General features: G+C 44.3%; 1 protein-coding gene across 5 annotated transcripts in view; it reads right to left on the bottom strand.

The window, feature by feature from the left end:
• Positions 1–24,334, bottom strand: part of CPA6 (carboxypeptidase A6) — a 1,211,288-nt gene that overhangs the window by 495,838 nt on the left and 691,116 nt on the right. For 3 of the 5 annotated variants that reach the window (XM_069621152.1, XM_069621153.1, XM_069621154.1), the window contains exon 3: positions 6,462–6,605. In XM_069621152.1, coding sequence (XP_069477253.1) covers positions 6,462–6,605 — 144 coding nt within the window. The remainder of the gene's footprint in view (positions 1–6,461; positions 6,606–24,334) is intronic. The other 2 variants (XM_069621150.1, XM_069621151.1) reach the window with 1 other exon arrangement.

Here is a 24,334-nt window from a genome sequence, read left to right on the forward strand (position 1 = left end):
TGTGGTGGTACCTTATGTTTAGTTCCTGCAGGTACTGTTTGAATTCCTCCCCTTGGAACAGAGTCCCATTGTCGCTCTTGATTGTGGTGGGCAGTCCATGGTTTGCAAACATCTTCTCCATGGCAGGGATGACCACCTCTGCTGCCGTGGATTCAACAACCTCAACTTCGGGATATTGGGAGTGATCGTTAATGGCCACCAGGAGGTAGAGGCCTGCTTGTAGTGTACAGAAGTCGATGCTGATAGCATCCCATCTGCCAAGACCACGTTCCGCTGACTGTATTGGTTCTGGATCAGGTGGAGCTCCAGTTATCTGGCAGGGCAAACAGGTGTTGATTAGTCTTTTGACCTTCTCGTCTTTCTGTGGAAACCACACTCGGTGCCGGATTCGAGCTTTTGTCCGAGCCATCCCTTGGTGGCCTTCATGGGCTAATGCCACGTTTCTGTCCTGGATGCTCGGTTGGATGACAATGCGATTACCCCTGAGCAGCAGTCCTTGCTCTGTGATCGACAGGTCCTGTCTTATGGTGAATATCCCCGTGAGGAACGCCTTTGCTTCCACTGTCCTGTTGTGGGTGTTCTTCAAGAAGGACTTCCAATCGCCTGAGATGATGGCATCCTTCACCAGGTCGCAGCACGGGTCCTTGTGTGTTTCCAACTCAATGTCCTCGATACTGACTGCCTTTGGTCTCATAGCCCTCACAACCTGGCATATGTGCTCCTCGGTCTCTTCGGCTATCTGGACTTCTTTTGGAGTCGCCGCTCGAGGGTGTCTTGAGAGGAAGTCTCTCGGGTTTCCACTTCCTGGCTGATAGGCCAGTTCAAAGTTGTACTGCTGGAGGTGCAACAGCCATTTGGTTATTCTGGCCGGCGGATGAGAGGATGTGCCCATGAAGATGGGTAACAGGGGTTTCTGATCTGTAACTGCCGTGAATCTTCGTCCATAGAGATAGAGGTGAAAATGACGACACCCCCATAGTACAGCAATCGCCTCCTTCTCAATGTGCGAGTATCGCTGCTCTGTCATTGTGAGAGCTCTTGATGCGTATGCAATGGGCCTCTTCTCCCCTTCTTTGGTGACCTGCATGAGGATGGCCCCTAAGCCGACAGGGCTCACGTCCACAAATAGCTCTGTTGGGAGCTCGGTGTCGTAGTACGCCATCTTTGTGTCGACGGAGAGGGATTCTTTGATGTTTTCAAACGCCTCCTGACACTCTTGCCCCCATTCCCACGTTGTGTTAATTTTGGTAAGCTCCCACAGGGGTTCAGAGAGAGTGGCCAGATTGCGGATGAACCTCCCACAGTACGTGGCCATCCCCAGGAAGCTTCGCACTTCAGTAGGTGGTATGTCGGCAACCTTCTGGGGGTCCGGGGAAATGCCAGTGCTGCTGAATTTGCAGCCAAAAAAGGTTATTTCCGTCTTGAAGAATTCACATTTCTCTTTGTGGATGGTTAACCCAGCACCTTCTAGCATGCCCAATAGCATCTTTAGTCTCCTAAGATGTTGTTCCCTGCCCTGAGCATGGATCAGGATATCGTCGCTCACATTGAGGACACCTGGTATGTCCCGGATGACCTCCTGAATTGTCTGTTGAAAGACTTCGGCAGCCGATGAGATCCCAAAGCTTAGACGCTTATATGTTCGTAAACCCAGGTGTGTCGAGAAAGTGGTTATATATCGAGAGTCTCTGTGAAGCTTTAGCTGGTGGTATCCTGCTTTCAGATCAACCTTGGAAAAGACTCGCGACCCGGTGAGATCGGCCACGATTTCGTCGAGCGTAGGTGTGATGTGGCGCTCCCGCTTGATTGCAGTATTCGGAAGACGCATGTCTATGCAAATCCGGACTTTCCCGGGTTGTTTGGGCTTTTTTTGTAACCACCATCAGAGAGACCCATGGTGTTGGCCCAGTCACCTCCTCTATTATGCCGGCTTCTTCCAGCGCTTTAAGTTTTTTCTCTACTTGCTCACGCATGTGGAACGGGTCCTCCTGTGTCTTACGGCCTTTGGCTGGACTGACTCGTCTATGTGGAGCCTGATTGTCTTTCCTTTCAAACACCCTATCCCGTTCAGCAGATTGGGATAATGTTCCAGGATCTTCTCGACTTCTTGCACTTCATTCATTTGACAGACAAACTTGACTAACCCCGGGTCTTCAGCCGCGTCCCCACTCAGAAGGCATTCGATCCCCGCATCTACGACGTAGATTTTTGACGGTAGTCTGTTTTCACCGTAGCTAAGGGTGGTGCGGAATCTGCCAACCACCGGTAGGGGCTTCCTGCAGCCATACGCAAACAGTAAAGTGTCTGTGTTCTTCAGATCTGGTTGTGGTTGCAGTGTCTGGAACGTGCTTGTGGCCATGACATTTACGGAGGCTCCCGTGTCTATGGTCATCCACACTTGCTGGTTTTGGAGAGTGACCAGGCATTTGTGCCTCCGGAGACCCTTTTTCTGTGTCACCTGTGCATGATCCAGGGCTGACACCAGGTAGACTTTCCTCCCTTTCTTCCATTGTTCCTTTCCAGATTCATGTTGGGTCCCTGTGACATCATCCCCTTCTTCCTCGGTCGATGAGTTTGCGGTTTCGACTCGCCTTGCATTGGCTTGCTTCTTCTTCTTTGTCCCGCTCTTCTCTTGGGGATTGTGCGGGGGCGGCAGTGGGGTGCCCGATGACCGGCATACTTTGGCATAGTGGTCCTTTCTGCCACATGCCCCGCATGTTGTTCCTTGCGCGGGGCAGTTTCGCCGTCCATGTCGCGGTCCACCACACCATCCACACTCTGTAGGACCCGGAACTCGTGGCTGCCACCTAGCTTGTGAGTAGTTGCCGCCAGCCTCATCTCTCGTGAATTGTCTATTGGTGACATCGGACACCATGGCTGTCGTGAAGGCGGGCTGTAGTTTTTGCAGGGTCGCCCCCATGTTGGCGGCCCTGGTATGTGCCAGTTCTCTTTGACGACCCAATTCGAGGATATGTGTTAGAGAGATGCCCTTCTCACTTAGTACCATCCGTCTCAGTTTCTCCAATTGGATGCCGTTGATGAGTTGCCTCCGGATTTCTTTCTTGACATCTGTGAACTAACACGATATTGCCAGCTTTCTAAGTCGTGTATGGTAGGCATTCAAGGTCTCCTCTTCTGCCTGAATGGTGGTACAGAATATGAAGGTTTCATAGTCAGGGTTGAGTTGTGGGAGGAAGTGAGCCGTCAGGGCATCTTTTGCTTGTTGGTAGACATCCAGGCCATCATCAATGGTTAGCAAATTAAATATGTGTAGTACCTCGTCCCCCACGTTTAACAGCAGGTGCGACCTCATCTTCCTGGCAGTGGTTATATCCTTGCAATCCATCGGCATTTCGAATTTTTTGACCCATAGCTGCCATCGGGGGCCGACTGATGATGGGTCTGTAAACGGGTCAAAGGGCTGGATCATTGCCGAGGAGGTCCCTTGTGGGCGAGCCTGTGGTGATGATATCGACAGATTGGCCGCAAGTCTTGAAGGCGTGCCGGGCCTGGGGGTGGACGTACCGGTTGCCATGGCAGGGCCTCACTGTGTCACGCTGGGGTTCACTCGCCTCACCTTGATGCTGGTCCTTAGGTGATTCTGCCCCTCCGTGGTTGAAAAACAACAGTCTCCCGCCGTGATAGATGGACAGCTGTGTCGATTCAGGCGCCCACCACGTGCAGTGGTCTTGATCCCACGAGCGTGGATCAGGATTGGGGCCTCCCACATTGTGCTGTCGTGCCTCTGACCCCTGGTAGGCAATGAATGGTTGAAGCCCATCAAAATGGGAGTTCATGAGGGGTGTGGCCCTTCCAAACAGCAGTGGCCCGTGTTGAGGATGAGCACACTTGGTATGGACCACAGGTGCAGGATAAAAAAAAAAATATATATATATATATATTTGTTTTTTTTTGTGGGTGGGGGGGTTTTGTGTGCCCCCCCCACCGGGTGTCCAAATATTTCCTGTGTTGCCGTGGGTCAGCAACAGCTGGCAGAGCGCCAAGCGCGTGTGCTTGGTTCTGTTCCCCTCAGCGCCATTGTTAAGTCCTGCCTCCGCGGCCCTGCGTGCGGGGAGATAGAACGTGTAGGCCATGTTAGGCGGCCGCAATGTCGCAGCTCCAACGGGAGCGAAAAGAATACACGCCACACTCAGAGCGTTGTCTTTCTCGGAACTGCTCCCCGTCCTCAGGGGCGGGGCTTTTATTCAAACGCCCTGCGTCACCGCATTGAGGGACGCAGGGTGGATACAACAGACACCTTGTTAAGATATCCAAAAGTTCTAATTTTCCTTTAAACTGGAAACAACTTCCGTAAAATTATGGACCAAATGTTGCCACTCTATCAGTTCTGTATTGCACTGAATTAAGGAGAGACGACTGCATTTATTGTTGATTGCCGGCCGTAAGGTGTCAATGTAGGTTTGCTAATATGGGGGGTCGGGTACTATGTATTTAATATATATCCTAGCTCATGGTGCCACTTCTCAATGACCTGTTCTTCCATTTTCTGCCCACTTCTTTGTTTGCCTCCCGTCTAAAAACAGAACGTTTGCAGAAATGAATTGTTTCGTTGCTGTTTAGCTAAAAAAAAAAATGCGACCCGCAGTAAAAGCTCTTACGGTGACATCTTTTTCTTGGTTGGAGTTTGACTGTCCAATGGTGTGGGGTTCTATAAGGGTCCAGAGGATGCTGCCTGCTTCCTTTTCTGGACAAGATTTTCTCAGCTCTAGTTTCATCCTCTCCTTGTTTATCAGTTGAAGTTAGTCTTTCTTTTTCTAATGCCATCCTGATTCATGGAATTATTTGCGCGTACAACGCCCATTTGCGCGCCATTCTTCCCGAAAATCCCCATACCTCAAACAGGGATTTTCGGGCAGAAAGGCGCGCAAATGTTCGTTTTACCCGCAAATAATTCCATGAATCAGGGAGCATTGTGTGTAAGGCTATAGCTGCTTAATGATTTTTTCTGCGCAACGCTATCTACTACAAAAACTTGTCCACGTGCAAGTTGCCTGCTAGCGATTAGGCTCTGTGCCTCTGAGCAGAAACTATTTTGGCTTCTTTTCCAAGCACATTTCATTTCATGGTATAAACTTTGAATTGCGCATGCAGTGGCCAATCAACGATTAGGTGAATTAGCAGAAACATATACGCTTATTCACAGAGCGTTTTCCAATGAGGTTTTGCCATCATAAAACGCTTCAGTGCTGATTTACAAAGCGTTTTTCAATGGGATTGCACCATTGTAAAACGCTTTCGTGAATCAGGTCCATTCTTTTTATTCTCCTGATCTACAATGTATTCTTCCCCTTTGTGTCTGTCCTTGGCAAATGCAAGTGGGAAAACCGATTGTGGACAAAACACACGCAGATTGCGCAAGGGACGACTCAGAAGGACAATATGGCATGGGAAAATGCCTTCTGCATGCAGTTTTGGCCCCCCACACGAAATCTGCATCTGTGGGGCATGATGGAAGATTGTCAACCCAGTGCTAGCTCACACCCATCACCCCTAATTCGTTCAATTGCCAGCTACATTGCAAGTCTGGAATGTAAGAACAACATTCATTTTTAGTGTGAGCTCATTGAGGCGTCCCTAGCCACTTTTATAAGAATCACTGATTGCGGTGGAAAGATATGCACCAGTAGCTTGATCGGTGGCACATGCCCTGTGGCAACTAAATTGTTGCCACATTATGCTGATTTAAAACAGCAATTTGGAATTTGTGTCCTGCCCACAACGTTTGAAGCTGCTAGACTTGTTCTAAAATGTTAATTGGTCTGTTCCACTGTTCCTGATGGATCAAATGCGAGTACCTGCCTGAGGGAGAGGGAGGGAGCGAGTTTGGGGTGGAAGGGGTTCGGACAGTTTTGTAAGTTTGTATGCTTGTGCGGGTCTTGTATCAAATGGTATACTGTCTGCAGAAAATGTAATAAACAGGGTTAAAAAAACAGCTGCTTGAATTAGATATTCATCTGCTTATTGAAATTCTTGGCATGTTACGTCCATTTCAACGAGCCATTTATGCATTCCAAACATCTATTTGAACTGAAATTGGTTAGGTGCAGATCCTGTGTAAGGAAAAAAACTCTTAACCAAGTGTACCTTGGCCACTTGATTTTGCTACACAAATAGCCAAGGGTCTTTAAAACTCTGGCCTTCCAAATGTTTTGGACTGTGGATCTCATGAAACTTCACCATTTATTAAGTTGGGTGGTGCTTATGGGTCTTGTAGTCAGAGTAACATTACTAGCAAAGTATTAGATCAATCATAGACAGTGTTCTATGACACAGTTGAACACATACATTTGAAATATTTCATTATGCAGTGGGTGGGTTTTTAACCAGGTTATGATAGCATGTCATATAATCCTCCTGTTAATGGGGAGTGTTATTAGCAATGGTAGATCATACATGCAGACAGTGTTTGGCTACTTTAATCATGAACAGGTGATGCTTACTTGTATGGGATGCTTGCTTGATGCAGGTAGGCCTGGAGAGCTCGCGACTTATTCCTTGGCACATGTACATCTGTGACTGTACCCTCTGAGACATGGGCCATGCTGCTGGGCTGCCACAGATCCACCTGTAGTGCAGGAACCAACCTGTAATTCACATTCATTCAATGTAGATTGCAGGGTAGTGACACAAATTCATTAATGTGTATTTCAGGCATCAATCAGTCACCTTGGTTCCAGAATAAATATCGCTTAAATTCTAGGGACATTCTTGACATCAGCAGGTACATTTTTGTATGATATGATATGGAGATATGATAGGTTATTTATAACGCGCTTAATACCCAGAGGTTTCTAAGCGCGGACCCAGGGATCGAACCTGTGTTGCTCCGTGTCGTCTTGTTTCCAGGTCGAGCACGCTGCGGCTGAGCTATCCTCCTGGGATACATACATGTACTTTTACAGATCGTTTTAATGTTTCATAGTGTTATAATAAACCTGATGACAACCTTGTATTATATATATCATCTGGTGAAATGAATACATGCACCAGTGGACATCATAACATCACATTTATTTTTGCAATACAGGGTGGGAAGGCATGCACAACTTTCATGTGGTTTCTAGACTGTACTTTTCTCAAAACGGCTATAAACCACAGGTGGGGATTCACAAACTTCTTACTCCATGGAGCAGTGTCTGTTATCTACAAAAAGAAGTTCAGTTCCTAAAAGGTGCCAAGCACACATGGGTATCCTATCTGGCAATTAAGTAATACTATAATACTCAAAAATACAAATTTTATTAATCATACAAAGTCAATTATTGAAAAATGATCATAAAAAATTATCATATCACATAAAACAATTTACAAACCTTAAAACAACACAAGTGAATCAACCTAAGTGGGTTCTAATCATAAATTTAGTCTTGGGTCAAACATGTGTAACCTAATCACACTGAGATCCCTTTGCCTTAGATGTTTTTGGCTATTTCATATTCTAAATTTGTAGATTCCCAACTTGTACAAGTTTCTGTCCCTTTAACACAACAATGTAGGACATTCTTCAGGGGTGTGAAGTATCTTGTGTCGATTCTATTCAAGATGAATCTGTATTACCATGCCTCAGTCTTCTTGCAAAGACAATGTACCCTGTTAATAAAAAGGAGGCACTATATTGCTCCCTAATGTCACAGTACTAGTCCATTACTTAAACTAGCTGCGTAACCCTTATCCCCATAAGGGTGTGAAGCATGCTGTTAATTACATACCTCTCTAACTCGAGGGTTCAGTATCCTGGAGTCTCCTATAACCTTGATTGGTTATCTTATCGGCAAATTTCAATTGCTTTGGAAATTCTTGCCTTGTTTCCTCTATCTTCTGTCCTAGTGTTCAACACATATTGGCATTAGACTCATGCTAGCATGATATGATGCATTATCATGCTGTACTTTTACAGCCCAGAGATGTCCAAAAGTAAGTAGATTGCCCAACAAAATGTCAGCGTGGGGGATCTATTTAATTAACCCATTCCCTTTCATTAGTGGGTTCTCTTCCATTAGTGGGTGGGCAAAGATTGTGTAGACCCTTAGCATGTTTGACTGTATATTAATTTAATTAACTCCCAAAGAGATTGACGCAGGGGGGAGCTTTGAAGAATTTCCAACTTCCCCAACACAGGCCTTTAATTGAAGGGGGTTTGAAAAACAAAACTTCTAAACTGTCCCCACTCCCTATACCTGCCCTTTGAACATAAGGGTGCTGCATGTAATTGATGCTTCGATTTTTGGGGCTGGTGGAGAAGTGATTTGCAAAAGCGAGACCTCATGTATCTAACACTGAAGGTGTGATGTATGTCTTGTTTTAAAACCCTGTGTTTATTTCTAAGATAACTTTTGGGGAAGTAATATTTGCCATATGCATTTTTACAAATTTGTAATTTAAACTGCTAGCATTTTAGGCGCGCAGGGAACTCCATATATCAAGCCTTGACAGTGAACTGGTTTCCACAAAACGAAAATGGTGTCTATGTTTTAACACTAAAATTCGAAGCCAGAAGCGTTGAAGATTATGTTCTAGTATTGTGCAATATTATTATTATTGAAATTCAACATTCAAAGGGATCCATGGGAAAAGAGTTGTGACCATTTATTTAGACTCTGTTCCATGTTTGTGAGACAAAGGTGTATGCAGAAAAAGCCTGTTTAAAAGTAACATCCTACAGAAAAGTGTGTTTTGTGATTGAAGCTGGGTTTTCTGCCACAAAGAAGGTGGCATATGTAATTAAATAAACATTTTATTCATTGAGCTTATAATTGAAATGACGGCCTGGTTCTTGGCTCACTGTAGGCACAGGTGGGAGATTTATGTGGCTCTAAAAGAGTCTTCAATAGGGCTAGCGCTAAATAAAACCTAAGTGAAGTGTTGTAGTGCTCCTCGATTGGGGTTAAGGGTGGTCCCTCAATATAATGCTACAAATGCAAGTGGGACTCAGGCTGCGACTGAGAGGATGGCTTGTGGGTGGTCAATGAAGTCTTCCAAGCAGGTTCTGCAAACAGATGCCTTACAATAATGCCATATGCAAACACTCTATGGCTAATACATACCTTTGCTGGAAAGTCTCAAGTAATATATGAAATTACAGCAGCAACCATCATATATTTGTTCATTTTATTGCGACAGGTTATATTTTGGAATGGTATTTGTCTGTAATGCGCATTGCTAACCTAAAAATAACTAAATAAAGTTGATATGAAAAGTAGAACTAACTCCTGCTATGGCAACTTTAATTCCCCTGTGCAGTTTGAGAGCTAGAAAATGGAACATATGGCAGAGAACTCTGCAAGGGATTCCTTACTCAAAACGATTCTTTTGTTTTAACCCGTGGTTGAAACAGGAAGAGGGCATTTCAGGATACATCAAATAAACAATGCTTGGTATGTTAAACGTATGACTATAACTTGAAAGCCTATTCCCAAGTCAGGCACCTCCCTGTCTCACCTTGAACTAAATTAAAGTCTAGCATGGTTTGACACGGAACAAACCTTAATAATACACTTTTCCATATCATGGTGCCAATCTTTAAGAATTTGTGTGTACTATATTGACACCTCCATTCCGCTACCTGGCGTTACCAATAGCATTCAACTTTGTACACAGTCAATTCTTGCCTGCGCAACTCTAGGCTCAGGTTTGACAGTCACAAAAGGTTTGACGTGGGGTGTTACAAAATCTCGAGATGCCTGGGCAAATAAGACACCAAACTTCCAGAATTTCCCAAACACACTTCCAAGCCCCTCCTGCATCCAATATTACACTGGGCCTCATTACGAGGTTTGTGATAATTCAGTGGTAAATCTGAATGAATTACTGCAAAACTCAATTACCGTTACTGCCACTCGGTCCCACCATGTACAGAGGGATTACAAGTGGTCAGCATGGTATACGCGTGGTATTCAATCACATTTTGGGATGTTGGCAGATTTACCTCCAAAGTTTTGCTGGAGGCAAATCCTCCACCCTACCACTAAACTTGTAGCACAGCGGTGCGATAATGCCGTAGCAATGAGCAGAAACAGAATTACCCCTGCTGTACCGCTGCTTTTACCCACACAGCCATACTTGGAATGAAGCCCATTATATATGAATTTACAATTCTCAAAATCTACATTGAACACACAACCAGATTATTACAACACTTTAGGACATATCCGCCTCCACCCTTTTCCAGAACTATGGTCCACCTAACAGGACTGACATGCACAGAGTATTCCCTTTCTGCAACCCCTCTGCATATTTTTGTAACATATGGTTCCTGCTTTCCCATCCACTTATCTTCCGTCGCTCATTTTCTTTCCTCCAGCAGACTAAGGTCTGGAAACCCCCAGCAGGGGCACGGTAGGCCACTCTACGGCAAGCCTAGATGCTCTGAAACCACTACAGTGTTGATTTGAAGCAGTATAAAGGCATAGTAAAATAGCATGACATAATATGCAGGTTATTTATGCTATAGGTTGCACTTGTAATCAACTATAGTTGGGTAGTGCTATAAGAACATCAAAATAATGTTATCATTGAGTCATCTGAAGAAAATGAAACCATAGCCATTCACTTACCTGATAAAACATGCACACCATGAGTTGCTTACATTTTTGGGGCTAATGAAAATAGAGCCAAAGGTAGGGAGGAAGTGGTTAAAATGCCTGGATCCAGAAAAGGCCAGGTTAAGAATATGACTCAGTACCTAGAAACCACAGGTCACAACATAGTGGCTGCATCTATTTCTTTAAAATCATTGTGATTAGGAGATTATGCTGGCATGTAGTACTCTCAAGAGCTCTCAGCTGCTACTAGGGTGAGGCATTGTTTGCATTTTCGAATTGGGGAAATACATTAGACGTTGGAGATATATGTATATCAATTATAATACAAAGGATGGATTGTAGAATGTGTAGGATCCTGAGGGCAGACTAATGCTGTTTGATGATGCTAGCGAAGAATCAAAGTGCACCTGACAAGACGACAGTCAGGGGATCATCATCGACTGAGAAGCTGAACTGCTCAAAGCGAAAACATATGGAACCCATAAAGACATTGTTAGTCTTCTATCTACCTTTCTCACTGTCTTTTTTCCTTCAAATAGCTCTGGTGGGCAGGGTAAAAAACATTGGCAGGTTAGAACAGGTCAATGCTGTAACATCAGAGCTCCCAAATTTCCCACGACCGTGCGTAAGAGGTCCATCCGGTCCTGTTTTTGCTGGCATTAGGTTAGCATTTGAGAGTGGTCTTCTAAGGTTGGCTGTTTGTTCTTTGCTCCTTTGTGCCATGTGGATCTGCTCATTGTTCTCTTGCACATTCAAGTCTTCCCCCAACTTCTGGAACCCCTGGTGTGTAAGTCCTCCTTTTGCGTCATTTGAATATTCTGTATGCTGCTCCCTGCCTTCCATCCTGACCTGCCTCGGATTGTACCTTGTTTTAATATTTCAGTGACTTCTTTGCGGGGGACCTGTATTTTTCTGGTACAGGACAAGTGGACTGTTGTACTTCTCCCTGGGCTTCACCCCACATTGCAACTTGGACTGTGTTTGGATTTGCCCCTTAGATTGCATTGGATTTGGGCTTATTTGATCTACTGTGATTTTCCTCATCGGGTTTGTTTTGTTGCACCTCGTGCTATTGGGCAGTTTTCTGGCCTATGGATCTATGGAGGGATGTTTCCCGGGTAGGTTTCCCACGTTTTATGCCTTGGCCCTAGGTCGGTGTTGTGTTTTCTGTACTTTTCCATACTTATGTGTACACTTGTTATTGAAAACGTAATGATGTGTCATGGTAACACTTGTACTTGCTGTGTGACCTTCTCTTTTGCATCATGGGGCTTCTCTTATCAGGATTCAATCCCTCCCCCATCTCTGCTCAGGGTGTGACCAGTATGTACAGCTCTATTGGCCGCTCTGTGGAGGAAGGTCGCAGGGACTATCCTCATGGACACTAAGCAGAAGTTCAACACTCTTTCCTTTTAGATTTGAATTCGGGAGGGCTGTATTGCGAAGCAGGTAGAGCCAAGTAGTTCATCTAACAGTATGTAGATCCGTTGGGAAGTATCAAGATTCTGTTGTTGATCCCAGAGCCTTTTGAGGCAGTGATTGGTGGATTGTGTGATGGTTTTCGCGGGTCCTAGATCAAAGGGAGTTCCCAAGATATGAGTCATCAACGGGTAAGACTTCCATAGAATGGTTTTCCAGGTTAATCTTGAAGAGATGCAAGTTTGGTGAGACTCGTAATTGTGCATCTAGAGTATTCTAGACACAGTTCCCATTAACATATGGGATTGTTTTCCATTCCTGGCCTGTTGACTTCACATTTTGGAAGTAGATAGCTGTTGGGCTACACTGCTGAGGAACTGCAGAACAATGCCTGAATCTCCTTGAGTATTGTTTTAGCTGCTGCATGCTGCAGCATCCTTTCAGTGCACTGTCTGAAATGTGTCCTTTCACCTTCTGTTGTGATATTAGCAACCGAGGGTCACATGATTGCTGGGCGTAACCTTCCTGCAGTATAGCTGGCGCTTGCCGGGACCCAATCAAGGTAACCCAGGAAGTGAGGCTGAGAGGGAGATCCTACAGCTAGCAGCGAGGGAGAGACCCCAGATACATACGTCCCTCTCTATGTATCGCTACCCCTACATGATATTGTAGGAGTCTGTCTGCAAACTTCTTTGGGAGTGTGAATGGGATAAATATCAGACCGAGGTGCAGTGGGTGTAGGAGCTGACCTGGGGAGCTGACTCATGCTCCCTGGAACGTGTTTCTGACTGTTGGAATGTTGACTGATTTAGCTAGGAGGTAAATTGCATACTTCTGTTTTGGGACTTTATGTTAGTATTTGACTTAGTTTGGTGAGTGGTTTTAGCGCACATTGGCATTTGTGGAGAGGATCTTCCCTTTTTTGTATACATGATATCTTTTGGCACAGGTGTTTTTGACGTCCTTTGAACTTTCATGACATTTGCATGGGTGATATGAGGCAGTTTTCTTATTAAGGACATGATGGGTGCATGAAGTAGGGCACTTTACTTTTTGTTCATTTTGTGTAGATTATAACATTTCTTTTTGCAGTATTCATTGCGGAAAGTACTTCTGTTCTTTTTTTGTTTTTTTACCTGTCTACTTGCATTGTGGTATGGTACACACGCAGAGGTTCTCTACTGTCTCCAGAATATCAGAGGATTGTACTGGCTTTTCTCCAATTTGGGTGACTACTATGGATGACATGAAGTCTATCTAGTGATACAAGGAAGATTTCTAGTTAGTTAAAATTGTATTTGTTTCTATCTCTGGTGATTTTATATTATCAGGCATGTTGTGCTATTAAGGAGATAAGGAACAAACGTGTGTAAACGTGATAATAACTGGCTGTTTATCTATAATTTTCTGTCTTAGGTAGTTGAGGGTTTTTCCCTGATGATGGGACAACAGGTCCCAAAACGTGTAGGATTTTTGCACTAACTCATAACCCTCATTTCTATTTGAAATAATTGTACTTAAGTACCAATTGATTCACTACCTATTAATAACTGGAGTTCTATGAATGTAGTTAACACTGTTTTCTGAATGACCTGTCCGAGATTCATTTTGAACACTTTTCTGAGATTAAGACAGTATTTTTTGTTGATGTTATGCTAATGATTTATGTGATAATAGGATTTACAAAATATATGAGGCCATACATGATACCGAGAGCATACATGTATTTGTCTGTGCTTTTTTCCTTTATGTATAAAACATATTCTGTTTATTTTAAGATTGGCTCAGATTATTGTCTGGAAACATTATTTGAGAGTTGTAGTATAAAGTGGTGCTGGCAGAGCTCTGGGCTGCACTAGCCCGGACAGTAATATTGTTGTGTTTGGTTAAGGGTGTGTGAGTGAACCCTTTCATTACTTCTAGCACCACCAAGAGAATTGCTTTGTCCATTAGAGAAATCTTAAGAGTTAGTAGTTTTGAAATATCACAATTGGTTACATTGCAGAGTGCAGTCCCCATCCCAGATCTTTCTTGGCAGGACCCAACCAAGGTAACCCAGGAAGTGAGGCAGAGAGGGAGATAGTTGTGGCCTCTAAGGACGACAGGACGCCAGGGTAGTTGTAACTGCCTTTATTGGTTAACAGAACGCGGGATTGCAATAGTCCATGCGTGGGACGGGGCAGGTACTCACAGTCTTGGCTAGGCCTTCCAGTTATCCGCACTGGAGGCAGGGTGTGCATTTGCCATTTGCGCTGCACGCTGTATACTTCCAGGGCCCGCAGGAGGCCTCCCTTCGCATTGGACTTACGCCCTGGAAGTGAGCTGGTACTGGCTTGGGCCTTCAGTCACGTTGGCTCCTCACATGGAGCAGCGCTGTCCAGACCGACTTGTCTGGCGCTCCAGCAGCCTCACACTGGCGCCAAAGTCCCTGCTCGCGGAGCGCAGGTCCGTGAGATCACGTTGGACCGAGATCTCGCGAGACCGCGCTCCTGCGATCACATGATGTCCCCACAGAGATCCTACAGCTGGCAGCGAGGAGGATCCCAGAAATCTAAAGTTGGCCCTGCAAGTGCAGTCCGGTCATCCGTAGTAGGGGAAGGTCTGGAGGGTGTGCCCTTCAGGCTTGCAGCGGGTGTAGACAGGTACGGGCCTCAGAGTAGGCCTACCTAAGTGGTCACCCGGGCTACGGATCAGTGTGGGCTGCTTGAGGGAGCCTGAAAGTCATGTACGGAAATGCTAATGCGCAAGGGTGCAGGGAGACTGACTGCCACAAAACTTCAATGCAATTTTTCCTTTAATGTCCCTTTTCCTCCTGGGTCCCTTCTCTCTTTCCTCATGTGTTCCTTTCCCCTGTGCACCTTCTTTGTGTGTCCTAACACTGCTTTGCCCCTTTGTTGCATCCCTAAACTTCTCACTGTGTTTCTTTCCCCTGGGATTCAGGGCTAGCAATCAGTCTCTCTCTCTCTCTCTCTCTCTCTCTCTCTCTCTCTCTCTCTCTCTCTCTCTCTCTCTCTCTCTCTCTCTCTCTCTCTCTCTCTCTCTCTCTCTCTCTCTCTCTCTCTCTCTCTCTCTCTCTCTCTCCCTTTGCCTCTAGTGCCCCATGCACCATCTCTCTGTGTCCCATTTCTATCTTCTTCATCTTTTGCTAAGCACTTTTCTAATATCTCTCTTCTCTCCTACGATATTTCCCCCCATATGGTACATCCATACTGTAGCCTTTCCTAATGCGCTCCTCTCCGCCTGAGCTTAGTCACTCTGCACTCCTTTGTCCCTTCTGCTGCACCCCTCTCGCCCCATAAAACTTATTTCTGTGCCACTACCTTTCCTTTTCCCCTTTGCCATTCAGACATTTGATATTGTATACTCTGTCCCTGTACCCCTTCTCTGATGTTACTTCCCTCAGGCGCTCCCCGCTCTCCCCCTCCCATTGCTCAACCGGTCTCACCGACTTCTTTCACAGTTTGATTCCACTGTTTCCCATTTCTCTACATTCCTACTCCCTGCACCGCTTCCCCCTGTCCCTCTACCATAGCAATGCTTCTCACTCTATTTGCCCATGCTTATTGCATTTGACAATGTAGCAAGACATGAAAAACAAACATGGCTATGCACTGGATGCTAGACTGCAACACAGGGAAGTGGAACTAAAACATGACATATTTCCACTTTGTCCTAGACTAAGAGAAGAAGACTGGTAGATGAGGAAACTATTGCAACAGTTGCCTATTATTACCCTCATTAGCCCCTATTATTAGAAATAGGGGTTCTCTTCAAGTTGTTAAGCTTTGCCTGAAACAGCACTCATCGTCTTATTATGTAGCCTGATTCTTCCAGGTCGAGGGAGAGACTGGTTGGGGAATTTCTTGGGATTGTCTTATTTTGCTATTTTTGTTTTGATTATGTGTATGCATTGTAATTATATGCCACTATTGTGTATTAGCTCCTGAAATTGGTTTCCCAGTGATAAGTGTGTGCTTAATAATTGCGCTACTACTTCTTTTCTAATTCTTGCGACTTTTCAAATGCTAGTGCACAGTGGACTTTAGCAAAACATGCATTAGTATTAGGGAAAAAAACTGCACTAGTGCAAATATGTTTTCTTTCAATGTGTTATGCACCAGGGTATGTCTGCCCTTGTGCTAATACTCTACCCAATGGTACTAGCGCAAACATTCCTTGGGTGCAAATATTACATTTTTATGCAACAGTGCAATTTTTTCCCTACTGCCAATACTGTGCAACATCGCACTTGCACCAGTGCAAAGTTTCTGCAATGATGCCCCTAGAGGTTTATACTTTGCATGCAGCGATATCATATCTACAGTAATGGGGCAGCCTTTACCTGATCTAGGAATGAGGTGTACTCTGAATACTTTTCTCTGTGGATTTTTGTCCAGTGTTCATGCCTCTAAACGAAAACACAGACGTTCACTGAAATGTGCCTAACCACAAATCGGAGGGAATTCACTCATAAATGTCAGTAAAACCGTGTGAAAATTGAAACTCGTGAGCCTTTTCGTGATTCGCATGGCATCATCCCAGCATCACTCAACCATAGCCTGTCAGCTCCACTGCTAGTTACACTTTTGAAGAAACTCGATCTTTGAAGAGCAATTGTGTTGGGCTTTTCAAGCTATTAGCCGAGTTTATTGGTGTAGTTCAACCTAATAACCCTGAGAGAAAGAGCACATGCTTTAGACTTTCCATTTTAACACAAGGCTTTGTCTTCCGCACTCACTAAAGAATTGGGTATGAATGATGACTTTATTTGGATGGCAAACATTTTACATGCAAGCTTCCTGGATCACACAGGCCCCAGTTTGCCTTAAAACATTGTTTATTGAAGAGAAAGGAAAGCACAGAGCACGATAGGTAATCCTGCACTCTATCCGAAAAGGTTCGTTGAAAAGTGCCTCGTACCATTGAATATCTGAACATGTACTTTGCATCGTACGTGTCTGCAAGTGCATGTGGAGCCCAGGTCTTATTTGAGCCCTGGCCCACTGGTTTGGCCATTGCCACAAGGCCAGGGTTGGACCACGCTACACCCCCATCCCCACAGAGCAGTTAAAGAAGAAAGAGGGTTCTAAGCAACCGGCAAATAAAGCTGTTATTTCCCTACTGTACACAAAAGGAAATGGGCTACCCCTGAGAACCGAACCACACTATGGCACATTGTTACCCTTTTTAAATCTGACAGATACCAGGACTGCTTTTTCTTGACTCAATGGGGAACCCTTTTTTAATTAACACTCGGTACCCTAAACATTCCTAACTGCTAAATACCCCTGGTGCCCTGGTGTAATCCTCGTCCCAGTGACTTGCTTGTCAGCCCATCCTCTCCAAATGGGGTCAAGGAGGGCCCCCAAGGGCGGAACCAATGGAACAAATGCCTCCATTCTGTCTGGCACCACCCACCCATAGCAGGGGCCAGAATATGGCCGCAGTGAGAGGCCTGTCTCTCAAGACGACCTCTGGCAGGCTGCCATCTAAACTACCCTCCCACCCTAGGACTTCTGCTCCCAACTTCTTGTAATAACCACTCCCCTAATACATGTATCTCAATCTACTACCTTAATCCTACTCCAATTTGAACAATGACCAAAACACCTATATATTCGTAACTAAATAAATATATAAACTTGAATAACTATATATGTATAATATAATATAAACACTACCATACACACATAATAAATATAGGAGTGGGTGTGGCTGCTGCAGTTAGACACACCCAATGAACCTCCACTTTTTGTTCAGCCCTTATACACTGTAAAGAACTTTGGTGCAACGGATGACCAAATGTGCCCTGTCAATAACAGTGTAAATGTTGTGAAAGTAACTTTTGGATTGCAGTCATTTCCAAGACTTGATTTCACCTTTAACGGGAATAGTGTAGATTACATATTTACTTTCAGCCACCATTTGACAGTTTATAAGGAAAACACTGAGACCCAAACTAGAACTAGGCCCCATCAGAAAGATAGGCCTAAAAGCTTTTGAGTGCATTTATTTCCCAGGAATACTGGTGGCCACGTATAGCGTATTAAAATCATATAAGTGTTATGTGCTAAGGCCCAAGCACCTGTGATATGTTAACAATATAAGAACCTAGCCCGGGTCCCCAAAACACTAATTCTCGCAACTCTGAAGCTTAAAGAGAACTGGATTTCTTAACATCTCCTTATAATTCAAATGCCCTGTGTAGGAAAAATGTATATGTAGTTTGAATGCGATTCCTATTCAATTACCATTCTTACTGTGTGTTTTGGAGTAGTAAATGATGTAAATTGTAAAGCCTACTGCAGCCATAAGTGATATCCTGAACCCCAAATATTAAGCACAGAAACTATAAATTATACTTATGTGGCATAGAAAACTGTATATCATTTCATTGATTTTATTTGCAGATGTTTAATTTTGGCCTACATAATATGATGTAGAGTCAGACAGGAAATGACATAAAAGTTCTATTTCGTTCTACCATACATACATTTCACTTTGAATCACATCTATTCGAAATTCGAAGTGACTTCCCTGAGTCTTGTTTTTGAAGGGGAGTTAGAAACGGTAAAAAAGGGAATTCAAAACCTTTCGCAGATTCATTTTTGAGGCCTAACCCGGCTCAGGAATTCACAATAACAAAACATGAGGAGGCCAAATACAATGGCATTGGTGGTCTGTTCAAGCAAGTTGTGAAGATTATATAAATAAATCCACTGCTAGATGTCACTAATGGATTTGGGCTCTCAGCCTCAAAGTGCTTGTCATAATTTATCAAAGTCCACGGCTCCAGTAAAAAGTACATCAGCCCAGGTAAAGGGAAGGGTTATTTAATTCTATACACAGCAAAAATATTTTCTGCCTTAATACAAATTGATAACCTGAAAAAGTAGCGTGTATGGGATGCACCACCAGTGCCACATGCAGGAAAAAGTTAGTAACTCCACACTTGCAAAATGAATAGACAAGTATCGTTTGGTAAATCATAAATCAAATGTTTAATCATTAAAATAATGTCTGCGTCATGATGCAAGCTCAGATCGACATGACATTTTCACAGTTTGTAGCCAGGAGTAATAGCTAACAAATTATGTACACGAATATACACCACGCCAGTTTATGAATAGGCATAAAATGGCAAAACAGATATTTTTGCCTAATATAATGTTAGGTCACACTGCAAGCTAGACCCTACAGTGAGACATGAACTTGCAGGGTGACTTGGGACCTGGTGATTGCCATGGCACCTGGGCGCTTGCATCTGCAATGGACCACGTGTCGCAGGGGTCCTTACTTCACGGTGCACATGGTGTCGTGATGTCACACCGCACGCTTCGTCGTGACATCACGCCATTCACTCAGGAATCGTGACTCATGTTGCAATCTGCAAACATGAGTAGCCTCTAGTTTCGAGCTTTTGCTTCGATTCAATTTTTTCTCGATTTTTGCCTGGTTCTCTGTACTCTGACTCCTTATCCTTGTCTTTCTGGTGATTGGATTTGTTATTACTTACCCGGCTATTGACCCTTGCTTGTCCCTGGAACATCTTGATGGATTGTTCTTGCCTGTTTATCTATTATCAGAGCACTGTAGCCCTCATGTACCCTTTGAAGATAATATACTGCTTTTTCTTGGATTTGTTCCTTTTTGGATTTTATTACCCTTTTCACTTGGAACCCTGCTGTGCCTGTATTCTAAACGTCTGGACTCTAAGGAACTTGGTACCTTTAGCTGCACCCTCATTCTGCCCAAGTTAGTTTGCTTCCCTGTCCTTCCCCTTTCCTTCCCAGCTGTGCCCTCCTTCTTCCTGTTGTAGTCTCTCCCTCACTCGCTTTCATTCTCTTCTTCCTGGACTTTTATCAGCTCCTCTGGACTTCCTCACAGCTACTTCTGGCTGTTAGGTTTCCCTCCTGAGACAAAGAAAGTTAAGGTACAATGTCCTCATCTCCCGCACAATAGTGCTTGTTTGTCCTTGTTTCTTCATCTGGTCTAACGTGTTGCGCTTTTTTCCCCTACAGCTGGGAGAGAGTCCAGCAATGCTCCTCCTGCCCTTTCATCTGAGCCCTAGGTATTCTTTGTGGGTATCAGACCGTGGTGCAGAGCGGAAGGTTTCACTATCACCAAAACCTCCAAGGGACCCTACACCCAGGACCTGACGTATAATTGCAGAAGCATCATTCAACTCTTAAATTGTGCTCACTGACATCCAGATTACAATGATATAGGCTAGCATATTTTCATTAAAAATTAGGATGAAAAACCAAAATTGGCATTTCTTCAATAGGGCTAGTTTTGACCCCCACCGTTGCTGTGTCATTGGACTAAGGAAACCATTCCTAGTCACAAGGCAGGGGAGGAGTCAGAAAGATATATAATTGTATTTGTATTATATTTGTAGTTTTATTGTTTTATATAGCGTCTTAATCCAAGGTGCTTTACACTTAACAAGTAACACATTAAACATGGAACAGTAGAAGCAAAACAGTAAACATGAATCAAATCATAAAATCTGCATTTAGAACAATTTGCAAGTAGGAAGGAAGAGGAGAGGTGGGGGGTAGGGAAAGATCGAGAGGGAGAGTGTAATGAGTGAAGTGAGCAACAAAAGAGAGGAGATCATAGGAGAGACGGGGACAGATAAAGATAAGGAGAACAGAGAGAGGATAATAGAAGGAGGGAGGGGATAGAGAGAGGGGGAAGGTATCAGGAAGGGGAGTGAAGAAGAAGTTCTTTCAATGAGGAGCAGAAAGAGGAATAGGTGGGGTCAGAGCAGATAGAGAGGGGTAGGGAGTTCCAGTGTAAGAGGGCAAGAAGCTGAAAGGAGCACAAATGAGAAGAGGCACATTGTGGTGGGGGAACAGAAAGTAAGACGAGATCAGCAGAACGAAGGGAGCGAGAAGGAGTATGGAATGAGAGGAGAGAAGAGAGGTAAGGAGGAGCATGGTCATGAAGAGATTTAAGGACAAGACAAAGGAAGTGAAATGTAAGCTGGGAATGGAAAGGAAGCCATCCTAGGTAAGACAGTGAGTTGGAAATAGAGTCCTGAGAAGAGAGTATACAGAGAGTATGTATGGCAGAGTCATAAAGGGATTTGAGGGGGCAAGATGGGAAGCGGGAAGACCGAAGAAGAAAGAAGAACAATAGAAAAGGCGAGAGAAGATGAGGGAGGAAATTAAGAGTTTGGTAGCATGGAAGGTGAGAGAGGGACAGACTTTACGGATGTTGAGATGATAGCGACAAGCCTGAGCAGTGAAGGAGATATGATGAGGGTAGGAGAGGGAAGAGTCAAAGTATATGCCTAGATTACAAGCATGGTTGGATATTGGAAGAGTAGAAGGGGGAAAATGGATGGATGGAGGGGAGATGGAGAGGGTAGGGAGTTGGAAGGAAAGAACAAGACTTCAGTCTTGTCAGTGTTAAGAGAGAGATAGTGAGATGACATCCAGTCTTTAATGGCAGTAAGACATGAAGAGAGGTTGAGATGTAAGTCAGAAGTAAAGGAGGAAAAGGAGAGGAACAGCTGGGTGTCATCGGCGTAGAAATGGTGAGAAATCCCAAAGGAAGAGATAATAGGGGCAGGGCAAGGAGAGAGGTGTAAAGAGAGAATAAGAAGGGTCCGAGGACACAGCGTTGGGGGATGTCGTATTTGCATTGGCACAGGAAATATTATGATTTTTACAGAATATGGGGGATGGAAAATGAGGATTTTGAGAATTAACTGGAAATGGGAGAGCAGAGCTGACATCATTTGAAGGACTAACCCCATACATATTGGAGATCAGCCCATTGAAAGAAGGATGATCAGTCTATGTTTGGCAAGAGGGTTTGCTGATGGAAGGATCACAGACGAACTGAGTCCCAAGCTGTCTCCAAAATAAGAAGCCACATTCAGAAGGTACATTAAACTCCCCCCAACAACCTCCCCACCCCCCAAATCAGCCCCAAATTGTCCACATACTTTGGCCATGGTAAATCTGGCAAGATAAAGGTCAGGGAACTCTGGAAAAGGCAATTTAAGAACAGGAATACAGTTATTGATATGTTAAATGCCATGTGTTGTCCCAGCTTCATGGGACACAAAGTGATTTATTTCTTTAAAGCCCAATGTATTTTGTATTGAGAAACGAAATTTAAAACTGAATGCACTTCTGGTTCCAGGTTAATGCAGAACTGCCTTTGTAAAATTAAGTAGCATTTAAAATATAATTAGTAGCGTAAGCCGGTCTAGAGTCATTTTGGGCCACAGTGTCAACTTAATATCTCCTAGGGTGATATGGGGCACTGATTCAGCCGGGGAGTACCTAGTTGTAAGTCAAATGTCTGTGCAACAAAAAGGAGTATAAATAATTAGATCTATCAAATAGGAATTGTGAGAAGTGTCAAACCCCTGCAGTCCCTTATCTTTTTTGGACACATGCTTATCTTTAATTGCGCACATACTCATGTGTAATAATGGAAGGGCGGGGGGGATTGACATTGTGCATGTTACTGGAGAAGGTTATTCCAGCCCAATACATATGCAGGCTGGAAACTACATGCATACAAACTACAAGCTGTGCATGCATCCATAGACTGACAGTTTCACATGCAAATAGACTGAAAACAGTACACACACACACACGCACACACACACACAGGCACAAAAGCTGTATATATAGCTGTATTCAAAGTAATACACACATATTCTGAGAAATATGCATGAATATATGTTGAGAACATACTATACATGTGGGTTCAGAACAAGAGAAACAAATCCGTGACAGCATTACTTCAAATTCAAACCTGTAAGAGCCAACTTAAAATGACCGGAACACACGCAATGCATTCACTATTTCACACCTGCATAGGTTGGTTGGTTGATTGCAAATGGTATCTAAATGTTAATTGTGCAAGCAACTTTCTTTAATACCATACTTGTTTTGATACTCGTGTGGCATTGTTTTTGTATTCATAAAAGTAAAGAGGTTGGAGAAAGGCCTTTTCTAGCCCTAAAACTAAGAGGGGTTTCCCTGCCTTGAAGAAACTAAGAAAAATGGTCAGAATGTCCGAATTAAAATAGTCTGTCACTGTCGTGTCCCAAAACATGCCTTCTGACCCTAACACTGTTAACTAATGACTAACACGCAAAGACTCAAAAACTACCAAGTAGACTATTAGTGTAGTTCTTGCCACTTCAAAGTTCTCAAAGTCTCAACTGTTCAAAGCAAAACAAATGTTCAGTTTCTTAACAAATGATATTCCAATGACCAGGGTTTGGCTCCTTTGCTGTGAGTTCTAATGGCTTCTGATTAGGTGCTTATCTTTTTCTTTTCTATAATGGGCAGTCTTTTCTACACTTTTCTGACCCTCTTATTCTCAGGTCTTCATGTGGGTGCAGGTCCCAGACTCGCAAAGCTGTATCACAAAATGTTGATGTATTCTCTTGACAAACATATACTTCCTTCTGGACAGTCTCTGTTTCTCGCAGAGTCTCAGACTCTCTTATTTCATCCTCGTGTGGGTGTGAGTCCCATACTTGCAAGGTTGTAACACCAGGTCTTGGTTTACTCTCCTGGCAAGTACATGTGTCACTTTCATATGGGTGAGGGTCCCAGACTCAAAATGTGGCAACACCACGACTTGGTTTACTCTCCTGCCAAGTATGTGTGTGCCTTTCAAATGTCCACTCTTCAGGGTACCAGACCCTCTTGTGGTTATCAGAATTGGTCTCTTATATGGGTGCGGGTCCCAGACTCGCAATACGTGTTCACCATGGCTTGGTTCACTCTCCTGCCAAGCTACTTTCAGGTTCCCATACCCTCTCATTCTCCTTTTCTTATGGAGGTGCGTGTCCCAGACTTGCACACTGCTTTCATGGTCCCCAACCCTTCTCAACTGCTTTCCCCACTTCTGCCTCAGCTTCCTTGGACCTCCTGCCCTTCTTGGTATGCCCACATATCTTTTCTCTTGGTTCGCATTTCCAAAGGGTCGGTGCCCTGCTGCGAGGCTCTTGCAGAACTTGGCTATTTGTCGCTTTGCAGGCTTTGCTGTTCTACTCAGAGCAGCTCTGCCCCAAAGCTCCCCAGTCCAGGGGATGTCGGAGGTTGAGTTGGGTATCTGCTCATACAGTCCCTTCTTCTGGACTGGCAGTGGCATACCTCTATCCTCTGTGCACTGTGTCTCCCTCTTCTCTACCAGATTGCCAGTGCGGTTCTTGAGGCTGCTCGACAGCTGCCATCTGCTCTCGACTTTCCTCCTCAGAGGATAGCCCTCTATCGGTGTCCCAGCTGACAGGGATTTAAACTCCCACACTTGTCTGCTGGGTTGTTCCGGACCAATCAAATATTGCAGAAGACTAGACCGATCACTCC

The sequence above is a fragment of the Ambystoma mexicanum genome, chromosome 5q (assembly GCF_040938575.1).
Source record: "Ambystoma mexicanum isolate Mex_15411 chromosome 5q, UKY_AmexF1_1, whole genome shotgun sequence".
Taxonomy (NCBI): domain Eukaryota; kingdom Metazoa; phylum Chordata; class Amphibia; order Caudata; family Ambystomatidae; genus Ambystoma; species Ambystoma mexicanum.